Genomic DNA, 22,847 nt, shown 5'->3' on the forward strand with positions numbered 1-22,847 from the left:
CCTAACGGGGGATTTCTGCCCCCACATTGCGCCACGTAGGCTGAAATATCTCGGCCGTCGGATCACGCGTGAATGGCTCAGATTGATCCAACATATGGGTCCCACATATGGGCCCCACCGTGGGCCCCGTAGGACCCAACAATGTAGGTCCCACAAGTGGGCCCCACTGTGGACCCACGTGACCCACAAATGGGCCACACTGTGGACTCATGGGACTCACAAGTGGGTTATGGGCCCCACCGTGGGCCCCGTAGGACCAAATAATGTGGGTCCCACAAGTGGGCCCCACCGTGGGCCCCGTAGGACCCAACAATGTGGGTCCCACAAGTGGTCCCCACTGTGGACTCACGAGACCCAAAAGTGGGTCCCACCGTATGTGGGGCCCACGGAACCAATTATATGTTTGGCCTACTACAGTTTTTTTAAAAAATCTCTGAAATCTGATAAAATCAACTCGCACTCTATCTACGTCGCTCCACATAAAACCCTATGAGTTTTGGTGAAATCAATTTACACTCCACGAACAACAAATCCACAGAAAACACACCAAGACTTCTACAGAACCAACCCGCTTAATGTATATCGTGGACGGGTTAAATCGCCTCACACATTTACACACTGCATAATGGGCTATAACACTGGCTATAATAGAATATACCAGAGAATTCCTACCTTTGGAGAAAAAAAAGTAACTTTATTGTCAATTATACTCAACTCATTTATATAGTCCAGCCCACACTCAGTTAATTTCAGCCTACACTTAATTTTATAAAAAAACTCCTTGAACTTTATCAAAATTAATATATAGTCCAGCCCACACTCAGTTAATTCATAAATATCATTTATTCAAGCCACCTCTTCAGCAATTTTACGAGAACTCTCTCGATCCAACTACCTCTCAGGTAACTTTATGACAACCAACCCACGATCCATGCATTTTTTACAAATCCAAGCTCTACAGCAATTAAACCATGCTCCATAGACTTTGCAAAAAAGCTCCCAAAATCATGACGATCAACCCGCAGCCCCTACATTCTAACTAAGTAATAATACACTAAAGTTTCTATAAATTAATCCACAGCCTAAAATTTCGCGAAAAACATTCCCAGCCTTCGTACCAATCATTGGGCTACAGGTTATGGCACGGCAACGCCGCGCCAGTCTTTCTAGTTTCAAGCTAATGCGAGGTCCCGGGTGAAGCTCAGCATAGAACATTATCTACATGAAATGGGAGAGGATCATGCAATGAATGCAAGACTCCCAGCCACAAATGTCTCATTTCAAAGAATCAGATGCGTGGACAGGAAGGCTAATTTCTCAAGTGCTCTCCAGAAAATCGTTAAGGCCAACTAAATCTTGATTGCTGTGTCATCAGAATTTCCTGAGATTTGTTGGTTTTACACTTTTACGGATGTCATTTCCACAATACTTTTTTTTTCATTTCTATCCAAACATGCAAAGCATTTCTGTGCTCCACAAATATCCCTTCACGTACACATCAGCTAAACCAGCCACGCAGCCAGAGCCCCCAGCTCCTGCAACTGCAAGCCATCTCCTTCGTGGGCCACACACGGCGCTGCAGGCAGCAGCGTTCAACACCTTCGTGTGGTCTGAAGCCTGAACGCACCCACGTCGTTCTGGGCCAAAATCCCCCTCTCGTTTCAGCAGGCTTTCCTTTCACCACGTAGCCCTGTGCCCTCCACAAAACTGCCGTGCTGCCCGGCATATATAATAGCCAATCTCTTTGGCGAGTCTGTACTTGTGCAGAAACCAGCTGCAACTGCAACTAAACTCCTGAAGGCTGAAGCCATGGCCATGAGGGCTCTCCCGCTGACCCCGTCCAAGAGCTCCGCGTTTGGAGCTCACCAGACCATGCCGTCCTTCAGGCCGAGCGGTGGTAGCCTCAGATCAGTTAGAGCTTATGCAAAGGGAGATGAGGAGGAGGGCAACAAGCAGTCCCTCTTTGGGAGCATCACCGAGGCGCTGGACTTCTCGCAGGTCAGGTCGGAGAAGGACGCCGAGCTGCTGTACGAGGCCCGGGAGAAGACCAAAGGTGGAGGGAGGATGACAAGGGAGCAGGTACGGAATCACCGATCAAACCAGCCGCGGATCAACGATGTTGCAATCGGTAATCTGAACTTTCCTGTATGCTGACTAACTTCTGCTTGGGTTTGCAATGAAGTACGGAGCGCTTAGGAGGAAGATTGGCGGCACCTACAATGATTTCTTCAAGTCGTATGTCGATGGTACGTGTGTCAGTATCATGAGTACTGTCTGCTTATATTCACATAAACACTGCAGGACTGAATTGCTAGCTATTCGTTTCTGAAGAAGAGAATGAATATCAAGTTACTGAATAGTGAATACTGACCAACCAAACTGGCTTCAAATACAGTCGACGGGGAATACGTGGAGGACGGCTGGGTCGATAAGACCTGCAAGATCTGCAAGAAGGACACAAGGGGGGAGCCAAGGCAGGTTGACAAACTAGGGAGATATGCGCATGTCGCATGCTTGGAGAACCCAAAACCGGCAAACTTCTTCACCAAACTTTTTGCCAGATGAAATTCTATTTTACTATCAGAAGCATTGTTTCACTCATGGTTAGATATACAGAAAATGTTACACGTTCAATTTTCCATAGGAACAAAGGCATGACTAAGAAAAGTTCAGAACACTGAAAATATTTCATATAGTAGCATAAGACTTTACAACAAGTTAGTGCTCTTCAGTTATATATATTGGCTAATGTTCCTCGTCGTAATACAGGAGGAGCTTCCAATCGTAAGCTTTATTTATAGAACTATACTATAAAGCTATTGCATTCTGCTTACCTAATGCTTTAGTTATATGATGTGTTTAGAAATGCCGTGCATCCAGCGTGGACAGATAGACCTTGCACCTGATGACAGTGCATCCAATCTTAAAGCCAGGCATTACTGTAAAGCCAACACTGAACTTTGCTTCCTCCGTGGTCAATTTGGCTGGTACACTTTCCATGTGCTTCTTTTGAAACTGAACTCCAGTCTTCACAAAGAACATTTCAGCTCTTGGTTTCAAGTAGCGAGCAACTGTGAGCAATGCCCAAACATGTCGAGCCATTTTTGCAAATGTCTGGTAAAATTGTGTCCTTGGATGACCACCCCTCTCGACAAATGCTCTGTGATCCAAATTTCCCAAGAAGGAATCCTCCATACTCCTGGGTACAGCCACCAGATACTTTTCTCGGCAAAATCTTCCAAAAGCAGAATTTGGAGCCTCCATAAGAGCATCAAATGGATCCTTAAAACTCATAACATTATCATACGAATCCATGGAGAAGTACTCTTCTTTGGTCCCCATAAGCATTGCACGAGCAAAGTACGCCTCAACACCATACTTCTTATGAGACCTTTTCTCATATACCACAGATTTGTCAATTGGAAATTTAGAGATGCCGAGGTCCCATCCTGAAACTTTCATCCAACTGACGACGAGTTTTGTAAAATCGTGTATATGCTTCGACGAACCCTCAAACAGTTCGATGAACACATCCATTAATTCCCCCTTGCCAATGCCAATTTTGTTCTCTGTGTGCATTGCTCTCCGATCAACCTCCTCCTTCAGCTCCATATTACTCCTTTCCAGCTCTTCCAACTCTGCGCGCAACACAACAAGTTCAGAATCTTTCTTGCAGATGTCAGCCTGCAAATCCACAGCGAGCTTCTGATGCTCATGAATTCTTGAGCTGACATGAGACTGGTACATTGGATTGCTCCACTTGTTGGCACTAACATACAGATCTTTAAGCCCAGACGTCCCTTCAAGCTCGGACGCGAAATGCTCACCAGCGGCCGCAATCTTTTCAGGATCATACGGCACATGTGCTTGCTGAACCTTGACATAAGCCAGCTTCAGACAAGAGATTGCCTCAAGAAGCTTCTCCACAACCGCTTCCTCATAGCGCGCAGTGGAGCTTCCGGAGCAACTCTCATGGTCAGAGACTTGATGCGGATGTACTTTCAGGTGTGCACCGTCTTCACTGCTCCCCCCGGTGCTGTCGGCCTTGGGCTTCCCGCCGACGTTCTCCGCGACGCCGACGGAATGCACCTTGCAGATGTCCGTGATTCGCAGAAGCAGGTTGGAGGAAGTCCTCATCTTCCCCTTTGCCGGCTCCATCTGCAAGATTCCTCCGTCCAGGAGGAGACCGAGCTGCGTCCGACTCCGAGTGCCCGTGCTCTTCAGTCTGCGTGAGACAAGAAGTCAAACGCGCATAGATTCCAAGAAGAAAGATCGCGGCTTTCGAAGATGTTTATTGAGATCAAATCAATGCCAAGAACACGATTACAGTACGAATAAAGGATTTGCGTCAACCCGGTTGCCATCCAGAAGAAGAAATAAATACAACCGACGATCCAAGAATAGAACAGGCCTGATTCCTGTAATGAGTGGTACCTTTTATGTGGCGGGTCCTGAAACTCCTAGAACTGCCATTCCTGCACATCAGCCCGGATCCAGGAAGCGAAAAGCCTGCCAAGAATAGGCCCCATCGAGAGTGAGATGATGAGATCGCTCAGAATCTTCCAGGATCCAAGACTGGAACTTGAAGTGATGGGACTCACTTATTAGTAGCAGACTAGCAGAGGTAGAGGCCTAGAGGGTTTTGGGTGGGGGAGGGAGGCAACGACCTCGTGGGCTCCAATGGATTTCGAACAAAGAAAGGAGTGGGAGCCAGGTGCGGTGTGTTTCTTTTGTAATCCCAAGAGGCCAAGGGATGCTGCCGACCGAAGGAAGCGGGGTTCGGAAACCCTAGCAATAGCTGGGGCATTGGCGAGTGGACGCCGTGTTCGTCGCCTCTTCTGACCGGCTCTGCACAGCCAGCCTCCAGTAAAAGGCAGTAACCGACTGATATCTTTATTTTAGGCTCTGTAACTGCAGATCTGACTTCTCAGCTTCTATTCCAGATCTTTACCGTGGGATGGAAGGGGAATATTCAGACCCTCAAAGTTCAGAGGACGTGGCCACGTTGCAATTAAGAAAAGGGTTTATGACCGGTGAAAACTGATCTTGAGCCGGCTCTGGCGCTCGATTAAGTTCAGTCTTCAGTGCCCTCCCAAAAAATAATGGTAGGTATTCAGTATCATTTAGAGTGTACTTAATATTATTCCGGGGAGCAATCGTGAACCATGAACGACTGAATTTTTCTCTGCCCAACTAAACAATGTTGGTCGTGGTAGTAAGGGAAAAGATAAACAAGCTCACCATCTAAACTGGGAGAAGATGCACTAATGTGCATTTCACAATGCGTAGCTCAGCTCATATGAAGGCAGCTCAAAGGCGCTGCTTTTGTTTCCAAATTTAAAACTCAAAGCAAAAGGATTTCGAGCTTTAAAGCGGAAAAGCCCCTGCTGTATTTTGCAAATCGCCACATCATTTGAGAGGTGCCAAGCAATGGCATCCACACAACGTCCACCTGTAAATCTCGCAAAGCTCGTTCTTGTTAACGGACGCTACGCTCGTGGTTAACACGGCGCATTGATTAGGCTGCCACTAGCCATTAGGCGGCCCATGCTTCGCCGGTCATGGCGCTCCGTATTGAATACTGACTGGTCTGCCTCGCCTCGGCAGGCAAAAGCTACGGGATCAGAAGTTCCGCTTTGGGATACGACCTCTCGTCGGTGCCTGGTTCATCAGCAATATGCAAACATTTGTAACTTGTTTTCTGCTCGTTTCGGGAACGAAAATTGAATCGAATTTGCTGATGAACTCTTGACTTGGATGTGGAATCCAATCCAAGTACTTATCCGAATCTAATTTCTTGCCTGACTGAAAGATGCACACGTCCAAATTCGAATGTATTTAGGATTAGAGATCGTGTGCGACAAAGCAAGTCGAGCAGCAGCCTACTTCCCAATTACTTTGCCGCATCTATTAGCGCGCACCCCCGCAGGCACCAGCAGCAAACGCGTGCGGCGCGGCACAGCAACCTACACGCCACGGCGTGCGACGACGCTAGCTTCCGACCATCAATGGCCGCCGCGGCACCGAGCATCGCCAGTCCGTTCATAGCTCTCGGCGTCATCGCGTGCATCGGGGCGCTCGGCGCCGTCATCTGCGCCGTGTGCTGCTGCTGCGCCGCCGCGAAGGAGCGGGGCGGCGGCGGCGGCGCGTTCTCGACGGGGGTGAAGCACGAAGGGCTGCTGGACAAGAGCAAGGACTCCGCCGCCGCCGCCGCCGTCGGGCGGCCCCAGCAGGGGGGAGGGGGCGGCCAGCAGCAGCGGGGCCCGGGCCCGGACCCGTGGGGCGACGGCGACGTGGAGCTCTGCGCCATCTGCAAGGCGCGGCTGGCGGAGGCGGGGTGGGGCGGGCGGCGGCGGCTGCGGCCGTGCGGGCACGTGTACCACGCGGACTGCATCGGCCTGTGGCTCCAGCGCCGGTGGACCTGCCCCGTGTGCCGGGCCGACGTCCTCCTCTCGCCCACCGAGATCATGGACGCCATGGTGTGACCCGCTCGGGGCGCGACACGGACGGTGCGGTGCCCGCGGGCTGTTTTGACATGCTCGTGTGTGTGGTAAGGGCTCTCTGTGGTTGCGACACAAATTCAACGGATACGCGACACGGGCTAACTGATCGTGTTAGACTATTATAGGTTTGTATACAGGCACGTGTAGAGCCACGTTCTTTCTATCTCTCGCAAAAGATGTGTTGGCATGTGGCGGTAATAACACATACGCACCGTGGTACGCTTTCAGCCCAGTTCACGAAGGAATCTTTTTTGTTGTTGTTTTTTTTTTTTGAGAGGGACGAAGGATTCCCTTTTTTTTTTGAGAGGCGAAGGATTCTTTTGTTGCGATTAACACAAGCCTAACGGGCCAAAAGTATAATCATTTTTGGGCCCTGATACAAATTATCTGCTGGGTTTCCTAGTGCTGCAAACCCAGTATGAGGCCTAGTATTTTCTTTTTCTCGGTCGCCTGAATGGGCCGGGCCTACGCCTTGCCAGGTCACATTGGCCCCCCGATACAATCACATGGCCCTTTTTACCTTAAGCCTTATCGCACCGGAAATCCTATACATCTTTCCATAGATTTTTTCTTACTCACCTTCTAGTAGTATTTGAGATTTGTGCGAAAACTAGCCCCATTGGATCTTCTTCACCCACACCACCTCCCCTGCCTTTGCCTCCTCCATTAACGCTGCCGTCCCCGCTGTTCCCGCCACTGTCGGCCCCGTGCACCGCCGCCGGCCCCTACACGGGTGCGCTCCGATGCCACGCGCCCCCAGCCCTGCACGCCGCCGCCGCCCTCACGGCCTCGCCGAGCTGTGTTGCTGGCCCCGCGAGCGGGAATGCTCCCCTCGGCGCGCATCGCCCGCCACTGCTACCGGCCGCCGTGGTCTACTGGTGGCGCGGCCGCTGCTCCGCCGCGCTTGCCCACCTGCGCGGGAGCGCCCCGCCACCACCGGCGTCGGAGAGGAAGGGTGGGGCGACCGGCGATTTTTGTTAAAAAAATGTTTATGCAAGTTGATAAATGTTGAATCTATTATATCCAAATATTGAAATAGTTTGTAAAAGATATTGAATCTAATACAGTAAAATGTTGAACTATTTTTTAGAAAATGTTGAATATAATTTGATCCTAATGGGCTTTATAGATACATAAATTATCCATCTTCTGGAAGTTATACAGGGATGCCCTCATCGCACGCTCTCTTTCTTCCTCATCTGAATTTTAAACGAGGGGGAACAACCTGAAAGAGCGACACTGGTGAAGGGGCGTAAGAGAGATGTGAATGAATCCAGAAAAGTGTTGTAGGGCATACTACAACGGGAGCTCAGGGCACAGGAGCACAGCCCCTTGCCCCGCCCGTTTCTCAAGTATTTCTATGCATCCGTTCTTCGGACGAGCGACTATTGTAGTCTGATTGTGTTATTCAAGTTCATCCAGATCTTCCTTGTTCTTTTTTTTTTTATCTTCTATATCGACGTCATGGTTCTGACGGTTTTGATGGAAAAGATCTTTTGTTTTTGTTTTTTTGGACAGGCTCTTTTTGTATTGGGCCGGGATACTTTCCCTGATACAGAGTAGAATTAATTAGACAAACTATCATCAGCAAATCGCATTGATTTTGTCAGCAATGTTAATAATATATCATTACAACATTAACTAGCAGACGGTTGAACACCAGATGGCTGTCCTTGAGATATACTCCATTAACACTGTCCCTGCTTACATAATCAACAATGATTTGGCAATACCCAATCCGCAGCTCCACTGGCCATTATTGACCAACAGTTCTTTGCCGTCTATTTTATCTCAACTCTCCTTGATTTGCTATCCATCAAGTGATGCATGTCGATGGTTGACATGTCAGGGTTTTTTTTTTTCACTGAGGGAGACGTTTAATTTTAATAGTACAGCTGGTGGCTGTATATTGGACGCCAAACCTGCATGATATATAAGCAATTCAGAAACGCAGAAAATGAAAACCAGATGGCATGCCCGTGCCCGCAAAAATCAACCTCCCTGGTCCCCTGATGATGCATGATCCTAAATAACATGCTGAGTGTCCTTGAAGTCAAACTCATTTCACTGTTAGCATCTAAGAATATATGTGCAGTAGCATTCCACAGCCTGCACATCATCAGTCATCTGCAAACTGTGCAATACTACAATTGTTGGTTGTCTACTGGACGTCAAACCTGCTTGACATAAGCCACTCACTAATCCGAAAATAACTATTCCTCTTTTTGAAAAATCAAAGGTCAGCAAGATGGCATGCGCAAGCAGGGATGCAAGTTTCGCTTTGGTAGATCATTGAGTCGACCAAAAACTTACTTAAACAAACTAATTCGAATTTCAATCAAAGGTAAGCTAAATAAAAATGAACACGCTAGCTCATCGACCGCTGCCTGGTGTCACCACTTGTAAAACCAAGAAGATCTATTACCCTGGGCCTGGTGATGTGCTAAGCTGAATAGCATGCCGAATGTACTTGAAGTCAAACATTTTTTCTGTTCAGCAAACTGCACACCGTCATTTACCTGCAACTGTACAGTACAAGTGCAGGAGCAGACGCACTTTTCTGAATGGAGCCAGAAGCTCGTGTTGATCGCTTGGGGGGGGATAAGACGGCGACGTTCACTGGGTTTTCAGAGAAAGGGAGGTAAGTTGACAAATCCGAGATTTTTTGGCAATTAACAATCGACATGTAGACCACTCCGGGGACTGAAAGCTACTTACCATACTGCCAGGATAATCACCAAAAAAGAAATGCAAACAAGTTGATAAATCGATAAGGCTCGCGCTGGTAAAAGAGAATATGCAAGACGACGGCCGAATGCCGATATGTCTTCACAGGTCAGGCTTGTTCTTCCAGCTTCTGTGATGTGACCCATTTCCTCCGATGCGATCGTTGTCGTTCGCTCAGTCTTGGACACCTAGTTGTGTTTAGTTTTTTTTTGCAAAAAAATTTTGCAAAAGAATCTTACCAATTTGAAGTACTAAATGAAGTCTATTTACAAAACTTTTTGCACAGATGGATTGTAAATCGCGAGATGAATCTAATGATGCTAATTAATTCATGAGTAATTAATAATTATCGGATGGTTGTAGCATCACTGTTGAAAATCATGGATTAAGTAGGCTCATTAGATTCATCTCGCGATTTACAACACATCCATGCAAAAAGTTTTGTAAATAGACTTCATTTAGTACTTCAAATTAGCAAAAAAATTCGCAAAATTTTATGTTTTTGCGTTTACGGGGTGGGAACTAAACAAGGCCTAAGATCATCCCCAACTGAAGAACAAGTTGAAATCTTTGGCGCCTCCGCGAAGCGAAATTCCATGAACTTCCCGTTGTCCACGTTGCGATGCTGTCAGCGACAAGGAACAGCAGCAGCAGCAGCCAGCAGACCGGCCGGTGCGGCGAGTTCCCTGCCTTGCACGTCCCGCAACCCTGCCGGCGGATGGCGTGGCCGCGGATCAGCGGCTCGATCGTCTCGGCGAACGGCGCCGCCGGCCGGGATCGATCGCCGTCGGGGGAACACGAGAGCGACTGAAATGTGCTGGCAACGACCGCATCGAGCCGGATTTCAACGGGCCCTTAACTCGGGGGGGGGGGGGGGGGGGGGGGGGGGGGGGTTGCCGTTTTCTGTGGACGCGCCCGGGTTTGAGTGGCCGCGCAGCGTCCGGCCACGCCGCCTCCCGCTTTGCGGCTGCAAGACCGGCCGGGTTCCTGGCGAGCGGCGGTGGTTGCAATCTGCGACAGGTCCAAAAGGGCAAAGAAGAAGCTAGTAGGAGAGGAGTCATTACTTGGTGTGATGCCGTGATGGTGATACTGACCAAATTGCTGTTTGCGGGGAACGGGAAGAACAGAGATCCAGATATTTACAGTCTACTCTGATGACATGTACTTTTTATCCAAACCTTGGACTTAGCCCTGATTTCATTACCATGACAGCAACGAGATTACAGAAAGTTCGAGTTTTTTGGGTTGGAAGTCACACGCTCACCCGGACGCAGAGAGAACAAAATGCATACTCCCTCAAAAGGACTGCAAAAAAAAACTTCCTTTAATCAAGTGCAAATTCTTCCTTTGGCTTGTATTGCATGACAGGTGCTGGACGGCATACCGTCGAAAGCGGCATGGCTTAGAAGACGATGACACTTGCGCGTTATGCTCCCAGTCAACAGAGACAATTGATCATCTACTGGTCACATGTCCTTTCTCCAGAGAGGTCTGGTTCAAACTGCTTCGCAGGTTTGGTTGGGTTGAGGTCGCTCCTACCATGCAAGCTCATACACTGGCCGAATGGTGGGAAGCTGCGAGGAAGCGCATTCAAAAGGACGAGCGGCATGGTTTCGATTCATTGGTGCTACTGTCCTGCTGGATGATTTGGAAGGAGAGAAACAATAGAACTTTTAACCGGCGTGTTCAAACAATAGATGAGGTCTTAGCCTTGGTTGTTGATGAGATCGTGTCTTGGTTCGCTGCGGGGTTTAAGTGCCTTGAGTGTGTAATTGCTACTTTCGATAGGGCACCGGGTCGCACCATAGAACCAGTGTAGTGTTTTAGCTAACGGAGGGTTGGTTTCACGTCTCTGAAACCAACCCTGTTGTATTTCAAACTCTCTCCCTCTTAATGAAAAACACGCTCAGGCACGGTCGCAAAAAAAAATGCTCAAAAGGACGATGGCTCCGGTTATGAGATCCTCTACTGGTCTCCTCTGCTGTTCAGCTTCTGTTCTAGAAGCCGAGTGCTCACCATTTGGCAATAAACACCATTTGAGTGCTTGGACTGTGTCAACCAGATTTCTACATCTTCTGCTTGTTTTGCACTCTTTCAATGGAAAAAGGACGATGTCCTTCGGCCCTTTTAAAAACGAAAAGCCAACTAGTACTCTGTTGTAGACGCCGGGTTACGGTTACAGATGCTTTTCTTTAAGAAATTAGGTGCATACGTGTGTATTAGCTAGGTCAACCCTTAACATTTCTCCGGTGAGATCATCCGTGATGCCGATCGCTTCCATGCGAAGGTCAGCATGGAATGACGGCGTGAACCGGCATGTTGTCCGGAATGGTTCCAACAGTGGACTTCACGGGAATACACGCCGGGATCCGCGGTGTCACGCTTGCGGTTGCAGTCGGCTGGGGGTGAAGAGATGCAAACAACGGACACAGAACGGCGCCACACCGATTAGAAATTGGGAGAGAAGGAAAAAGCAATGCTTCGTGCAGCATGACAGGGAGCAGAGCAGCATCATCCCTTGGCTTTCCACTGGGAGGCAAGGGGGCGGGCGTGCTTTCCTTGCCTTGCCTGAAAAGATATGCCTAAACCCAAGGTTTAAAGTTTGAACCATCTTATAAAACGACACGAAAGCGCCCAGCCCGATCGAGATGGCCCGGTCAAACTCGGCAAGCTGCAAGAGGACGAGGACGGAGGACGAGCCGGCCCCCGCGGCCCGCGCCCGCGCACAAAGGACACGCCGCGCGATCCGAGAATAACCTGTCCTCTTCTCGTGTCCTGCCGCACCATCATCATCATCACTGAAACCGAGAAGAAAACCACGGGCTGGTCGGCAGCCGGCGGCGCGCGGCCGCGATCAGCCCCGCCGCCTTCGCTGGAAGCCTGGAACGGGCGCCATCCGGCACCTGTTCCTGGCGTTGCGGGGCGGTTGGGCACCAGGGCATCCCGTACCGTGCTTGCCGTGGAAACCATCTCGTCTATTCCTCGCCGGCAATGGCCAATGGGCGGAGGGAGAAGGGTGGCAGATTCCTGGTCCCGATCATCATCGGCCATCAGCCAGCCCATCGATCCTCCTCCTCCTCCAGTCGCACAGGCCGCAGGGCCCCATCAACCACCCCACCAATGATACTCCTATAACCAAAAACTAGAAGCGCCAAATTTTTTTCGCGCGGTCGCTTCGCCTGCTTCCTTCTGTTAACGCCGGATGGATGATGGAGCAGACGGGATGGACCCATCAGGCCATCACTTGGCTAATCGGAACAAATCCCGCTGCTTTCCCTCCCGTACCAAACAGTAGCTCAGACGTCAGGACGGTTCAGGAGCAAACAACCTTCTTCGTTTTGTTATCCTTGTTTGATGACAGGCCGCAAATCAGCAAATGGAGTCTCAAACTAATCCCTTTTTTTTGTATCATTGCGTGCTTCGAACCGCCGAGCTGGCGTGGACTAAAATTCCTGTAGAAATGGAGGAGATTGCATTTGGTACAGTCGTACAGAGGTTTCCGTATGCACAGTTGATCAATCACTCGCCGTTATCTCTCTTTCTGATCAAAGAATCGTGACAGCCTAAGCAAACTTTTTGTACATGATGAAGGGGAAGAGGGAGGGGGGGGGGGGGGGATCGTTTCTTTCTTTTTTCTGAGCTTACCCTATCTGGCATCGCGACTCGGTCATGACGCCATCATGGCCGGCGGCACGACGCTGGCGGCGGGGCACCCGTTGCCGCGCTCGCCGTCGGCGGCCGAGGCGGCGGCCCACCGCCGGCATATCCTGCCGAGCGACACCGCCTTGCGCCGGGCGCGCTCCGTGCCGGTGCCCATCAGCTCCCAGATGGCCCACTCCACGCCGGGCACGGCCATCACCTGCGTCACCGCGCGCGCGCCCAGCCGCCGGCACAGCAGCACCAGCGCCGCCGTCGCGTTCTCCCGGCCCCACTCCGTGCCGCGCCGCATCTCGGCCACCAGCCGCGCCACGGCGCCGTCCATGCCCACGATCGCCTCCGCGCCGCCGCGCTTCGCCAATGCGGCCAGCACCGCGGCCGCGGTCTCCTCCTCGCCGACCGCCGACAGGGCCACCTGCGCCACGCCGGCGTCCACGAGCTTCCCGACGATCTCCCGCTCGCCGGCCAGCGACAGCAGCGCGGCCAATGCGTCCTTCTTGGTGCTCGCCGGGCCGGTGCGCACCAGGTGCACCAGCTTCTCTACGATGGACATGTTCCGGCCCAGGCGGCGCCGGTAGGTGTGGACGGCCGCCAGGCTGAGCACGGCGGCCGCCGCGTTCTCCTTGGCGCGCCACGTCGCGCCGGAGCTCAGGATGTGGCCGACCGCCTCCACGGCGCCCTCGGCGTGCATGATGCGCTTCTTGTTGGCCTCGAGGATTGACAGGTTGAGCAGCGCCGTGACAGCGTTCAGCTGGAGCCCCGCGTCCTCGGAGTAGAGCAGGGGCACCAGCAGCGGCACGGCCCCGGCCTCTCCGACGAACGCGCGGCAGTCGTTGCCAGACTTGGACAGCAGCCGGATCTCGTGCACGACGCGGTCGGCCGCGTCAGGGGAGAATGAGATGGAGAGCTTCTTCACCAGGAACGACGCCGTCATGCGCGCCGCCTCCAGCGCGGCCTTGTTCGCCGACACCGCCTGCGCCGGCTCGCTCTTGCTGGCCTCGCTGCTTTCCATGGCGACGCCATTCTCCCGGCACCACTTGGCGATGAGGTTCTTGAGAGCCTTGTTGGGCACGAGCTCCAGATTGGTGAGGACCTGCCCTGTCTTGGGGCACGTTGACTTGCCGGAATCGAACCACCGGGCGATGGGCTCGCGGTCGTATGTCTGGCCGCTGGCGACGACGACGGGTTCGCGCATGATGTCGAGGGTGATGGGGCAGCGGAAGTCCGGCGGCGCCGCCGGTGGCTCCCCCTCCTCGTCGACCTCGGGGCCCGTCTTGGAATCCGAAGGCCTCGGCGTGGCGCTGAACAGGACGCACTTGGCGTACCGGAGCAGGCCGACGAGCGCGATCATGGCGTCCGTCCACCTCTCCGAGGCGCGGTCGCCGATCTCCCACTCGAGGCTCTCGATCTCGTCGCTGCAGGTCGCCGCGTCGCTGATGCCCACCTCCTCCAGGATCTCCTCCAGCCGCTCCCGCTCCGGCACGATCTCCCGCTCGATTCCCTGTATGAGCGACAGCACCCTCGCCTTGAGCGCCCGCTCCGCCCCGGCCGGCGGCGCGAACCGCCGGCACTGCCGCGACGCGAGCGCCAGCAGGTCCAGGACGTCCTCGGCGAGGCCGAGCTCGGCGACGGGCAGGAGGTCGAGCAGCGTGGCGAGGTCCTGCTGCAGCTCCCGCACCTCCTCCTCGATCTCGTCCGACTGCAGCAGCAGCCGCATCCGGCTCCGCGCGGCGCAGTCGGCGGCCAGGGCCTTGAAGCGCTGCAGCACGAGGAGCACCTCGCGGAGGCACAGCGAGGCGGACCGCGGCAGGTCGGCCGCCGCGGCGCACACGGCCAGGTCGTCGAACGCGGCCGCCAGGAGCTTGGACCGCCTCGTGACGAACGCGAGCGCGGCGCGCAGGAACGGCGCCGGCGTCTCGGCGGCGGCGTCGCCGGCGGACAGGTCCCGCGCGAGGCGGTGCAGCGACCGGAGCAGCTCCCCGTCGGACGGCGACGGCGGCTCGAACGCTGGCGGCGAGGAGGAGGAGGAGCAGCTGCAGCCGGGCGGCGACGGCGCGGAGGTCAGCACCGTTCTTGGATTAGCCATGGCGATTGAGAACGAGGAATTGGAACTGACTGGTCCGTAACTAACACCTAGAGGAACGGCTGGTTTTTAGTGGAAATGGTGTCCGATGACGGGGCGGAGAAGAGAGGGGGCAGAGAGGAAGGCTTATAAATGAGGGCGGGCGCAGTTGGTTGAGAGAGCTGGAGGGAATCACGCATGGGGTTTTGCTTGCTTGCTTATCTTCTGTGATGGCTGCGCTTCATGTGCTTAGTTTAATGGTGGCGCCCGGGTTTAATATAGGCAAAATAGCCATTTTGGTGCCTCAACTTTATTGTAAGGGTCAAAGTCGCCTCTCAACTTTCAAATTGGCCAATATAGTCCCTCAACTTTCAAATTGGCCAATATAGTCCCTCAACTTTCATTTTAGGGTCATACTCATTCTTATACTAATATTATACTTCATAAAAAATTAGATAAATGCAAAAAGTCCTTTTTACCCTTGGCTTCTTCTTCCCCTCCTTAATTTTCACTCTGCGTGCGCCCGCAATACAATGTGATGCATGGATAAATAAAATTCTATATTCTAAATTTAACACTTGTGATGTTCCGCTCCTAAATGCATTAATGCTCATGCTTACACTGATTTGCTTGCATTGGCTAAATATTTAATAGTAATAATAAACAATTGAGAAATTTAAAAGGGGAAGGAGACAAGAGTAAAGAGAACTTTTTGCATAAATATCATATTATTATGGAGTATAATATAGCACAAGGATGAGTTTGACCCAAAAACAAAAGTTGAGGGACTATATTGACCTATCTGAAAGTTGAGGGATGAAGTTGACCCTTAGATCAAAGTTGAGGGACCAAAAAACCTATTTTGTCTTTAATATATGGCTGGCCCTGGGAGAGTGGGAGGGAAGACGAATGGAAGGGGGGCGGGGAGTGTCGCGTGACCCTGCGGCCGTCGGATGGAGAAGGGACGGAGGGATGGGGTTAGCAATGTGGCGCGATGGGTCAATGGTGACTCAGCTCCGGCTCGATCGGATCGCTCTTTCGGCGGCGGCGGCCCGAGGGCATACAAACAGTGCGTTGACGGCCGACAGCATGGGGTGAGAGCGCACGAGAATGAGATCCGGCGGCCTTGTTTCTGTATTTTTTTTTCAGAGGAGTGGAGGACCACGGCCAGCATGGGCTCTCGAGAATCCAAGTATGGTTCGGTTGTTAAACTAATCTGTCTCACTCTTACTGAAACTTTGCAAGAAAACAATCGTGCGATTTCTTCAAAAACCACCTGCTGATGTTCTGGTTCATGGCAGCATCATGCCATGCGAGCAGAGTACTCGATGGAGAGCAAAGAGCCAAGGATAGGAATAGGATGGTGAATTTTGGCAGGCCCCAGGCTGTGGGATCAGTAAATTTCTGCCGGTCAGAGCAGGCGACTGGGCGATCGATGTGACGGTACCTCGTCGCCAATTCTGACACAGCGCGCTTCCGCATTGAACAGTGCGCCACTTGGATCCTTCCAACAGTACGGGAGGTCCGACTCCGACGCTTTACAGGAGTTTCTATTTTTCTCCGTGGGCATTTTACCGGATTTGGGTCTCTAGGACCGGCCCAACGCAATCCAATCCAATTCCAATCAGGGGGGCTCTAAATTCCACTCGAATATTGTCCAGCTGACGCGGTCAGAATTGTTTCAGAGCAAGGTTTCCTCTCCTTTGTTTTTCGTTTCTCCCTGCAGAGTCCAGAGAGAGAGAGAGAGAGAGAGAGAGAGAGAGAGAGAGAGAGAGAGAGAGAGAGAGAGAGAGAGAGAGAGAGAGAGAGAGAGAGAGAGAGAGGCAGCAGCGTTGGAACTTTGGAAGGGATCCAAACAGGTCGGACGACGAGGCTACGATCAAAGCAGTTGCAACGAGCAGGGCTCCTGATTACGGGCGTCGGTGCCATGTGGAACAAGCAAATCATCATTTGACCCGATCGAATTCCAAGCCGCACGACGCCATTTGGAAGAGGCCACACGACCCGCGCCGCCGGCCGCCCTAAATAACCAAAGCGTGGCGGGCTAGCGGCTTGGCCACCTTTTGACCTGCTACTCTGTTAACCTCGGCGGCCACGGTTCGGCCCATCTCCAACTCCAACACAGCCGAAACCCGGGACGTGGTCTGGCCTCGCCAGACCCTGCCGCCGCCGGCGCGGTGATCGCGCCCTAGCTGGTGCAGTGCAGGGGACGTGGCCGGTTTCCGCAGCCGGCTTCACCCCGTGCGCCTCCTTTTCGTTAAGCAGTGTGGGAGGCTGACCGTTTTCCTTAACCTCCCCTCGTGGTGGCGCGGCTTTCCGCCGGCTGCCCCGGCACACGCGACGGCGGCGTCTTTGGTTGGTGCGGGGGTGGTGGTGGGCTGGTGGCCGGGCCGCCGGCGCTCGTAGACGCGCCAGCGAGACGGCCGCGGCTCGAGTGCCTTTTGTTTGACTCGGGGCGGTCCTGGATTACTATATATGGTCAATCCAAACAGGCTGCGCAGCCACCGGTAATTGAATTCCGACCGATTTTGTAAAGGCGACACCTAATTCGTAAACAGCGGGTACTTGGGCTGACTGGATGTGGACCCATGGACCATGGTCATTCAGTGATATGGGATGGTCAGTGGGGGGTTGTTATGGAACCATGATTTACGAACGTGGTTAAAGCTGAAGAAAAGATTTTTTCCCATGACTTGGGTGGATATAGAGTCGTTAACTAGTACTAGTCCTAGCAGTAACATATAGTACTATTTAAAATGGAAGTCGGTACATTCAAGGATAATGAAGTGTGTGTGTGTGTGTGTGTGTGTGTGTGTGTGTGGTTAGATGGTTCCTCGGCGCTTACTTCCTCCATGCATATTGTGTACTATTTATAACGAGAACGAGAGTTCCTAATGAAAGTTCACAAATGTATCCCAGCATAGTATGTGATTGAAATTACCAGTATGTTAAAAAAAACTTGCTGATGAAAGAAACTAAATTATGATGCCATCGTTTAATATTAATGCTGGGTATGACCACATGGGCATAGATGAACCGTTGGTTGGGCTCTTTAGGTGTATATTTGGTTGGTGCTTATTTATCAAACAGATTCTCCTTTCTGCTCCTATCATCTTCTCTTCTCTCTGTTTTGCAGTGCCTCAGATACTTAAAGTAGAGCAGGTATTGGCTTATTTTAGTCCAATCACACATTTATTCTCCCTTTTTATTTAGCGATGTAGTAGGGGTGTACGTTTTAGTATTCATCATACGAATGATTGCGCTATCTTCCTGGTATAATATTGAAAGACGTCATCAATGTCTGTGGGGGGAAGAACAGACTGAAAGAAAAGGCAAAGGCACGGGGGAAAAAGATACTAGAAGCATGATCAATGATATGATGCCGCACCTAATCTATCATCGAGATTTTCTAAGCAGAGTCAATTAGGCACCTATAATCATGACTGTGCGCCTGCATGCATTCCTTCATCTTTAAGATGCCATAAACACTTGTTTCTATACTAGGACGCTTTTTTCCCCCTTCGATCAGTACTTCTATTGCACACTGACATCAATTAGACAGCACCATATAAAGGTTGGTTCGTGGCATCCACATACAAAAAAAAAAGAGGGAACAATCTCTCGATCTTTTAACCGTTGTGAGCACGTAGTGACCATCCATTGATATTCCTAACCCCACAGAACCCTTGCTCAAATCCACAGAAAAGATCTAACTCAAAAGTATAGTCCACCTGCTAATTGAATGTTTGGCCATTGCTTTGCTCGTCCCCTTCCGTTTTGCCGTACGGAATTCAGGCGTGAAAGAAAGCTTTGCACTGAACCAGCTGCTCCATTGTTTTTGTTTTTCAGCTGCTCCTATCAAGAAACAGCTTCTGGTGCCAGCGAGAGAGCGAGAGGACAGATGTATGGCCGGGAGCATAACTGGGGGCTCGTCGGACGTCGGCGCATGAAGGCTCGCACGACGACGCTTGTTGTAGCCACGGCCGTATCAGTCGCCAGGGTGTCATGGATACGCCTTTTAGGTAGAACTAGAAAACCTGGGGCGCGGCGTTGCCGCGCCAGGTTGGGTTAACAGTGAGTAATTTGTCTATATATATATATATATATATATATATATATTAATTGTATGGTTGAACACAGTTAAGATAAATCCGTCGCTTTGTTATTTTTGCATAGTTGTCATGGTGTGCAGCTCGTTATTGCACCTTGTATATATTTTGAGCACCTGGTATATATTGTGGGCATTATACTATGGAGATGTTGTTTTAAGTAGTATATTATTTTGGGTATCGAAATCAAGCTGTGACATTTTTTTGGTGAAATAAGGGGTAGGATAATTTATTAGGGAGGGCGGAGCATAATTAGTCTGATACTTAATGTATTTGCGAAAACCTGTTGCGATTAATCGATGTGTTATTTTTTTTAGGAAGTAGTGGATATATGAAAATATGACGCGTTATTGTGGAGGTAGCATGAGAAGCCATAGAAGAGAGGTGGTACGATATTATATTTTTTGAGCAAAATAAGATGTTTTTGTTGAACGAATTAGGAAAGCGGTTTGAATTTACAAAACTGTGCTATGTACTAAAGTTTAAGATTTTGAAATTTGTGGCAACTTTCGTGTTGATTATTTTTTGTGTTCATGGTATTTTGTTGTCCAAACTGTAGGTACAATGGGTCTCATGTACGCGTTTGTGCAAATGAATTGCGATAGTGTTTTGGATTTTACAATTCGCTTTATAATGAAGTTGGATTTTTTGAATTCTTATCAAATTCTATATCGAGCAGTTTTGATTCCAACGCGTTTTGGTACTTAAATTGTACTATAATGTTGCTCGTGTTGAAGTAACGGATGGAACGGGCTATGTTTTTATTTAATTAAAATTTGAGGGTTTTTTCTATAAGAAATCGTGAGAGAGGATCTGTATGGTGGGTTGATTTTAGGAGAACTTAAGGTTTTCTTTGCAAGTTTCCTTGAACCTGACTGTTGGACTGCGGGTTGATTTCGAGAAAGATTGAGAGCTTTTTCGCAAGATTTCCTGAGAGATGAGGCCAGACCGCGGGTTAATTTCTTTTAAGTCCGAGGACTTTTTTGCAAAATGGCTGGGAAAGGTGACTGTTGGACTGCGGGTTGATTTTGATTAAAGTTGAGGATTTTTTCATAAAATTTTCTAAGTGAGGAAGCCGGACCGCAGGTTGATTTCTTAAAGTTCGAGAACTTTTTTGCAAAATATTCGGGAAATGCAAGATCCAGGCCATCCGACGTGGCCACGCTGGCCAGGGAATGGGCCGGGCGGTACGCCCTTTCGTGTTTTAGAGACTAGAGATTGGAAGGGAGATGGCTGGACATGCATGCGTGGATGCCCCTGTCACTGTGCTGTATGTACCCCTTGCTCGCACCGAAATCTTCTAGTTCCCAAAAAATTTTGTCAAATTTTTTTGCTTTTTTTTAGACATATGAATGGAGTATTAAATGTAGATAAACGACAAAACTAATTGTACAGTTTGGATGTACACGACGAGACGAATCTTTTGAGTCTAATTAGTGCATGATTAGCCATAATGCTACAGTAACCCACATGTGCTAATGATGCGGTCAAAAGTCTCAAAAGATTCGTCTCGCGGTTTCCAAGCGAGTTCTGAAATTAATTTTTAAATTAGTGTCAAAAAAATCATTCCGACATCTAGTCAAACAATCGATTTGGCAACCAAAAACTTTTATTTTAGGAACTAAACGGTGCCTTATCTGCTCATGCAAGACATTCCGGTGGTGGGGACGCAAGCGAGACGGCACGGCGAGAGAGCCGCCGCACCCAAGTGGACCGTCGCCCTGCAGGCTGCCGCGGCAGGGATGGGACAGAGACCTGGACGGCCTAGCTATCCGGGGCAGGCAAATTGGCGCGCCGCGTGCGGTGTCGGTCCCCCGTGTTCTGGTCACCGGCCGGGATGGTGTCGGCGCGGGGCCCCTCGCCATTGAAGGCCGCTGGCCGGCGCTGGCAGTCCGAGCTGGAGCGATAAGCTCCGCCGCTGGTTTCGCTCGGCTCGGCCGCTCGCGACCGCGCGGCCCCGCCCACCGGATGGAACGGGGAGAATCGGGACCGAGCAGAGCCGAGGCGGCAAGACCCACGTCCGCCGCGGGGTACGTCGTGGAGGGGAGATCATTTCGTTTCAACGCTTCAGCACCCAAATCCCAAGCCATGTGCATCGTCCGTCCCGTACGACGAGCTAGCCGTAGCCCGTAGGCCGCAGGAGGAGCAGCGAGCAATGAGCAACAGTACCCCTGCCAAATCGAAATCGCCCGTACGTGTGGCCGGATCAGCACGGCCGGGCCAGCCGATCCGCATTTCCTAGCTTCGCGGTTTGCAGCTAGCTTGCCTAGCTAGCTCGCGCGTACCCCTCAGCAGAATGGTAGCCAGTGCTTGCAGATCGAGCGGGAGCAGAAGGCTTGGCTCGGTCACATCATCGCCCATCTAGAAGGCTTGCGCGCACGTCCTTTCCGGACGGTGGTGGCATGTGGTTCAGCGCGGAACAGGGACGCAACAAAGGAGACACGAGAACGGCTTCGAGGAGCAGAGGCAGAGAGAGCGGGGGGATTCGGTAGGCTGTCCCTGGTAGGCCTGGAAACGGCGCCCGGGTCCGGTCCGAAATGGCCGATCGCGAAATGCCAACGACATGTCCGTCCTCCGCTTGCTTTCGTGGCTGCCGCACCCCACCCCACCCCACCAGCCTAAAGGCTTAAGGAAGCCAAGGGCTGGTTTGGCTGGGTCCGGAGCCGGCGCACGTCGGAGCGTTCCCCGCGCGGACGTGCCACCATCCACCAACCTCGCATGCACCACGTTACAGGTCCGCGTCCCCCTAAAGCACCAGGTTGATTGCGTCGCGCGTTTTTTCTGGGCCAGGCCGCGGGGAGTAAACGCTGCGAAACGACTGCCGGAGGCGCGATTGAATCTCGATCGGGTGTCAGGTACTCAGGTGTGTGTCCCCACAAAGCACAGTGCGGTGGTATTGGAGGAAGGGAGCAATTGGAGAAGAACAGAGGAATGCTAGTTTAGGGAATATTTGGGATACAAGTTCACGAATCATCTTTCCCCTCGTCTATCTTCCTACACATTAGGCTATCCCAGCCACCTCGTCCCACGCGTCGGCGCAGGGCGCCTCGGGCGGATCGCCTCCGCGCCGCGCTTGCCGCCCGCCACCTCCTCTGGCCCCTGTCTCCTCTCGTCTCCGGCCTCCCAGCTGCTGGCAAGGGGGCGGGGGTCCATTCTCTTAAAGATCTCCTTCATCGTTGAGTTTTTTTCAATAATTTTCTTTCCTCCAGAATAATTAGGTTAAACCTTGGATCGTCTTTTCGATGTTTTCGATCTGGCTTTCTATGTCGTATTGGATTTTCTCCGGTGGATGTGTCGTTTTCTTCGGAGACGTCGCATTCTTCAATGAGAGATCGAGGTACGTTGGCCTAATCCTCTTTGAGGAGGGATTGGATCTGTTTTCCCTTCTGGTGGAATCGTCTTTCCGGTTGTTGGTCCTACTACTGGCGGCGGCGGATCTGCTCTTCCGGCCGCCATTGGTAATGGCTAATGGCGGCGTCGGATCTTATGTTCGGTTGAACCTTCAGAAAATATGGTCAATGTGCTTTCAGCGCCTTTTACTTCCTACAATGGTTGAACATTCAGCGCCTCTTTTGCTGTCTCCACATCTGTGGAGTCTTCCGTTGGTGGGGACTGCAGTTTTGTTCGGATCTGGTGTTGTTCCACGGCGATGGAGTTTTCTGAAGCAGTGGACGGTGCCAGTTGCAAGGAAGACGAAGGGCAGAGACCCAGTGGCGTGGTTCAATGTAATTTTATTTTATGTTGAGATTTCATTTGTAAAAAGGGGTTATTTTTTAATGAAATCCGATC

The 22,847-nt window shown here is 51.2% G+C and overlaps 4 protein-coding genes across 4 annotated transcripts; 2 read left to right on the top strand and 2 right to left on the bottom strand.

Moving 5' to 3' along the window:
• Window positions 1-1,746: 1,746 nt before the first annotated feature.
• Window positions 1,747-2,806, top strand: LOC120708502. Its single transcript, XM_039993788.1, has 3 exons — window positions 1,747-2,079; window positions 2,183-2,246; window positions 2,396-2,806. The coding sequence occupies exons 1-3, from the start codon at window positions 1,810-1,812 to the stop codon at window positions 2,563-2,565; spliced, it is 504 nt and encodes a 167-aa protein (XP_039849722.1). The 5' UTR covers window positions 1,747-1,809; the 3' UTR covers window positions 2,566-2,806.
• Window positions 2,552-4,800, bottom strand: LOC120708501 (protein GRAVITROPIC IN THE LIGHT 1-like). The gene has a single exon (XM_039993787.1). It carries the CDS (start codon window positions 4,156-4,158, stop codon window positions 2,860-2,862), a length of 1,299 nt encoding a protein of 432 aa, XP_039849721.1. The 5' UTR covers window positions 4,159-4,800; the 3' UTR covers window positions 2,552-2,859.
• Window positions 4,801-6,008: 1,208 nt separating this feature from the next.
• On the top strand, window positions 6,009-6,485 carry LOC120710240 (E3 ubiquitin-protein ligase CIP8-like). The gene is made up of 2 exons (XM_039995887.1): window positions 6,009-6,098; window positions 6,189-6,485. Exons 1-2 carry the CDS (start codon window positions 6,009-6,011, stop codon window positions 6,483-6,485), a joined length of 387 nt encoding a protein of 128 aa, XP_039851821.1.
• A 6,057-nt stretch (window positions 6,486-12,542) lies between these two features.
• Window positions 12,543-15,196, bottom strand: LOC120708503 (U-box domain-containing protein 16-like). Its single transcript, XM_039993789.1, has one exon. The coding sequence runs from the start codon at window positions 14,971-14,973 to the stop codon at window positions 12,898-12,900; it is 2,076 nt and encodes a 691-aa protein (XP_039849723.1). The 5' UTR covers window positions 14,974-15,196; the 3' UTR covers window positions 12,543-12,897.
• Between the last annotated feature and the right edge of the window lie 7,651 nt (window positions 15,197-22,847).

Source organism: Panicum virgatum, chromosome 5K (assembly GCF_016808335.1).
Source record: "Panicum virgatum strain AP13 chromosome 5K, P.virgatum_v5, whole genome shotgun sequence".
Taxonomy (NCBI): domain Eukaryota; kingdom Viridiplantae; phylum Streptophyta; class Magnoliopsida; order Poales; family Poaceae; genus Panicum; species Panicum virgatum.

Coding starts and splice junctions, on each gene's coding strand:
- LOC120708503 (XM_039993789.1), bottom strand. CDS start 14,973: ATGGCTAATCCAAGAACGGTGCTGACCTCCGCGCCGTCGCCGCCCGGC.
- LOC120710240 (XM_039995887.1), top strand. CDS start 6,009: ATGGCCGCCGCGGCACCGAGCATCGCCAGTCCGTTCATAGCTCTCGGC. Junction 6,099..6,188: donor TCGGCGCCGTCATCTGCGCC/GTGTGCTGCTGC, acceptor CTGCTGGACAAG/AGCAAGGACTCCGCCGCCGC.
- LOC120708502 (XM_039993788.1), top strand. CDS start 1,810: ATGGCCATGAGGGCTCTCCCGCTGACCCCGTCCAAGAGCTCCGCGTTT. Junction 2,080..2,182: donor GGAGGATGACAAGGGAGCAG/GTACGGAATCAC, acceptor TTTGCAATGAAG/TACGGAGCGCTTAGGAGGAA. Junction 2,247..2,395: donor CTTCAAGTCGTATGTCGATG/GTACGTGTGTCA, acceptor CTTCAAATACAG/TCGACGGGGAATACGTGGAG.
- LOC120708501 (XM_039993787.1), bottom strand. CDS start 4,158: ATGGAGCCGGCAAAGGGGAAGATGAGGACTTCCTCCAACCTGCTTCTG.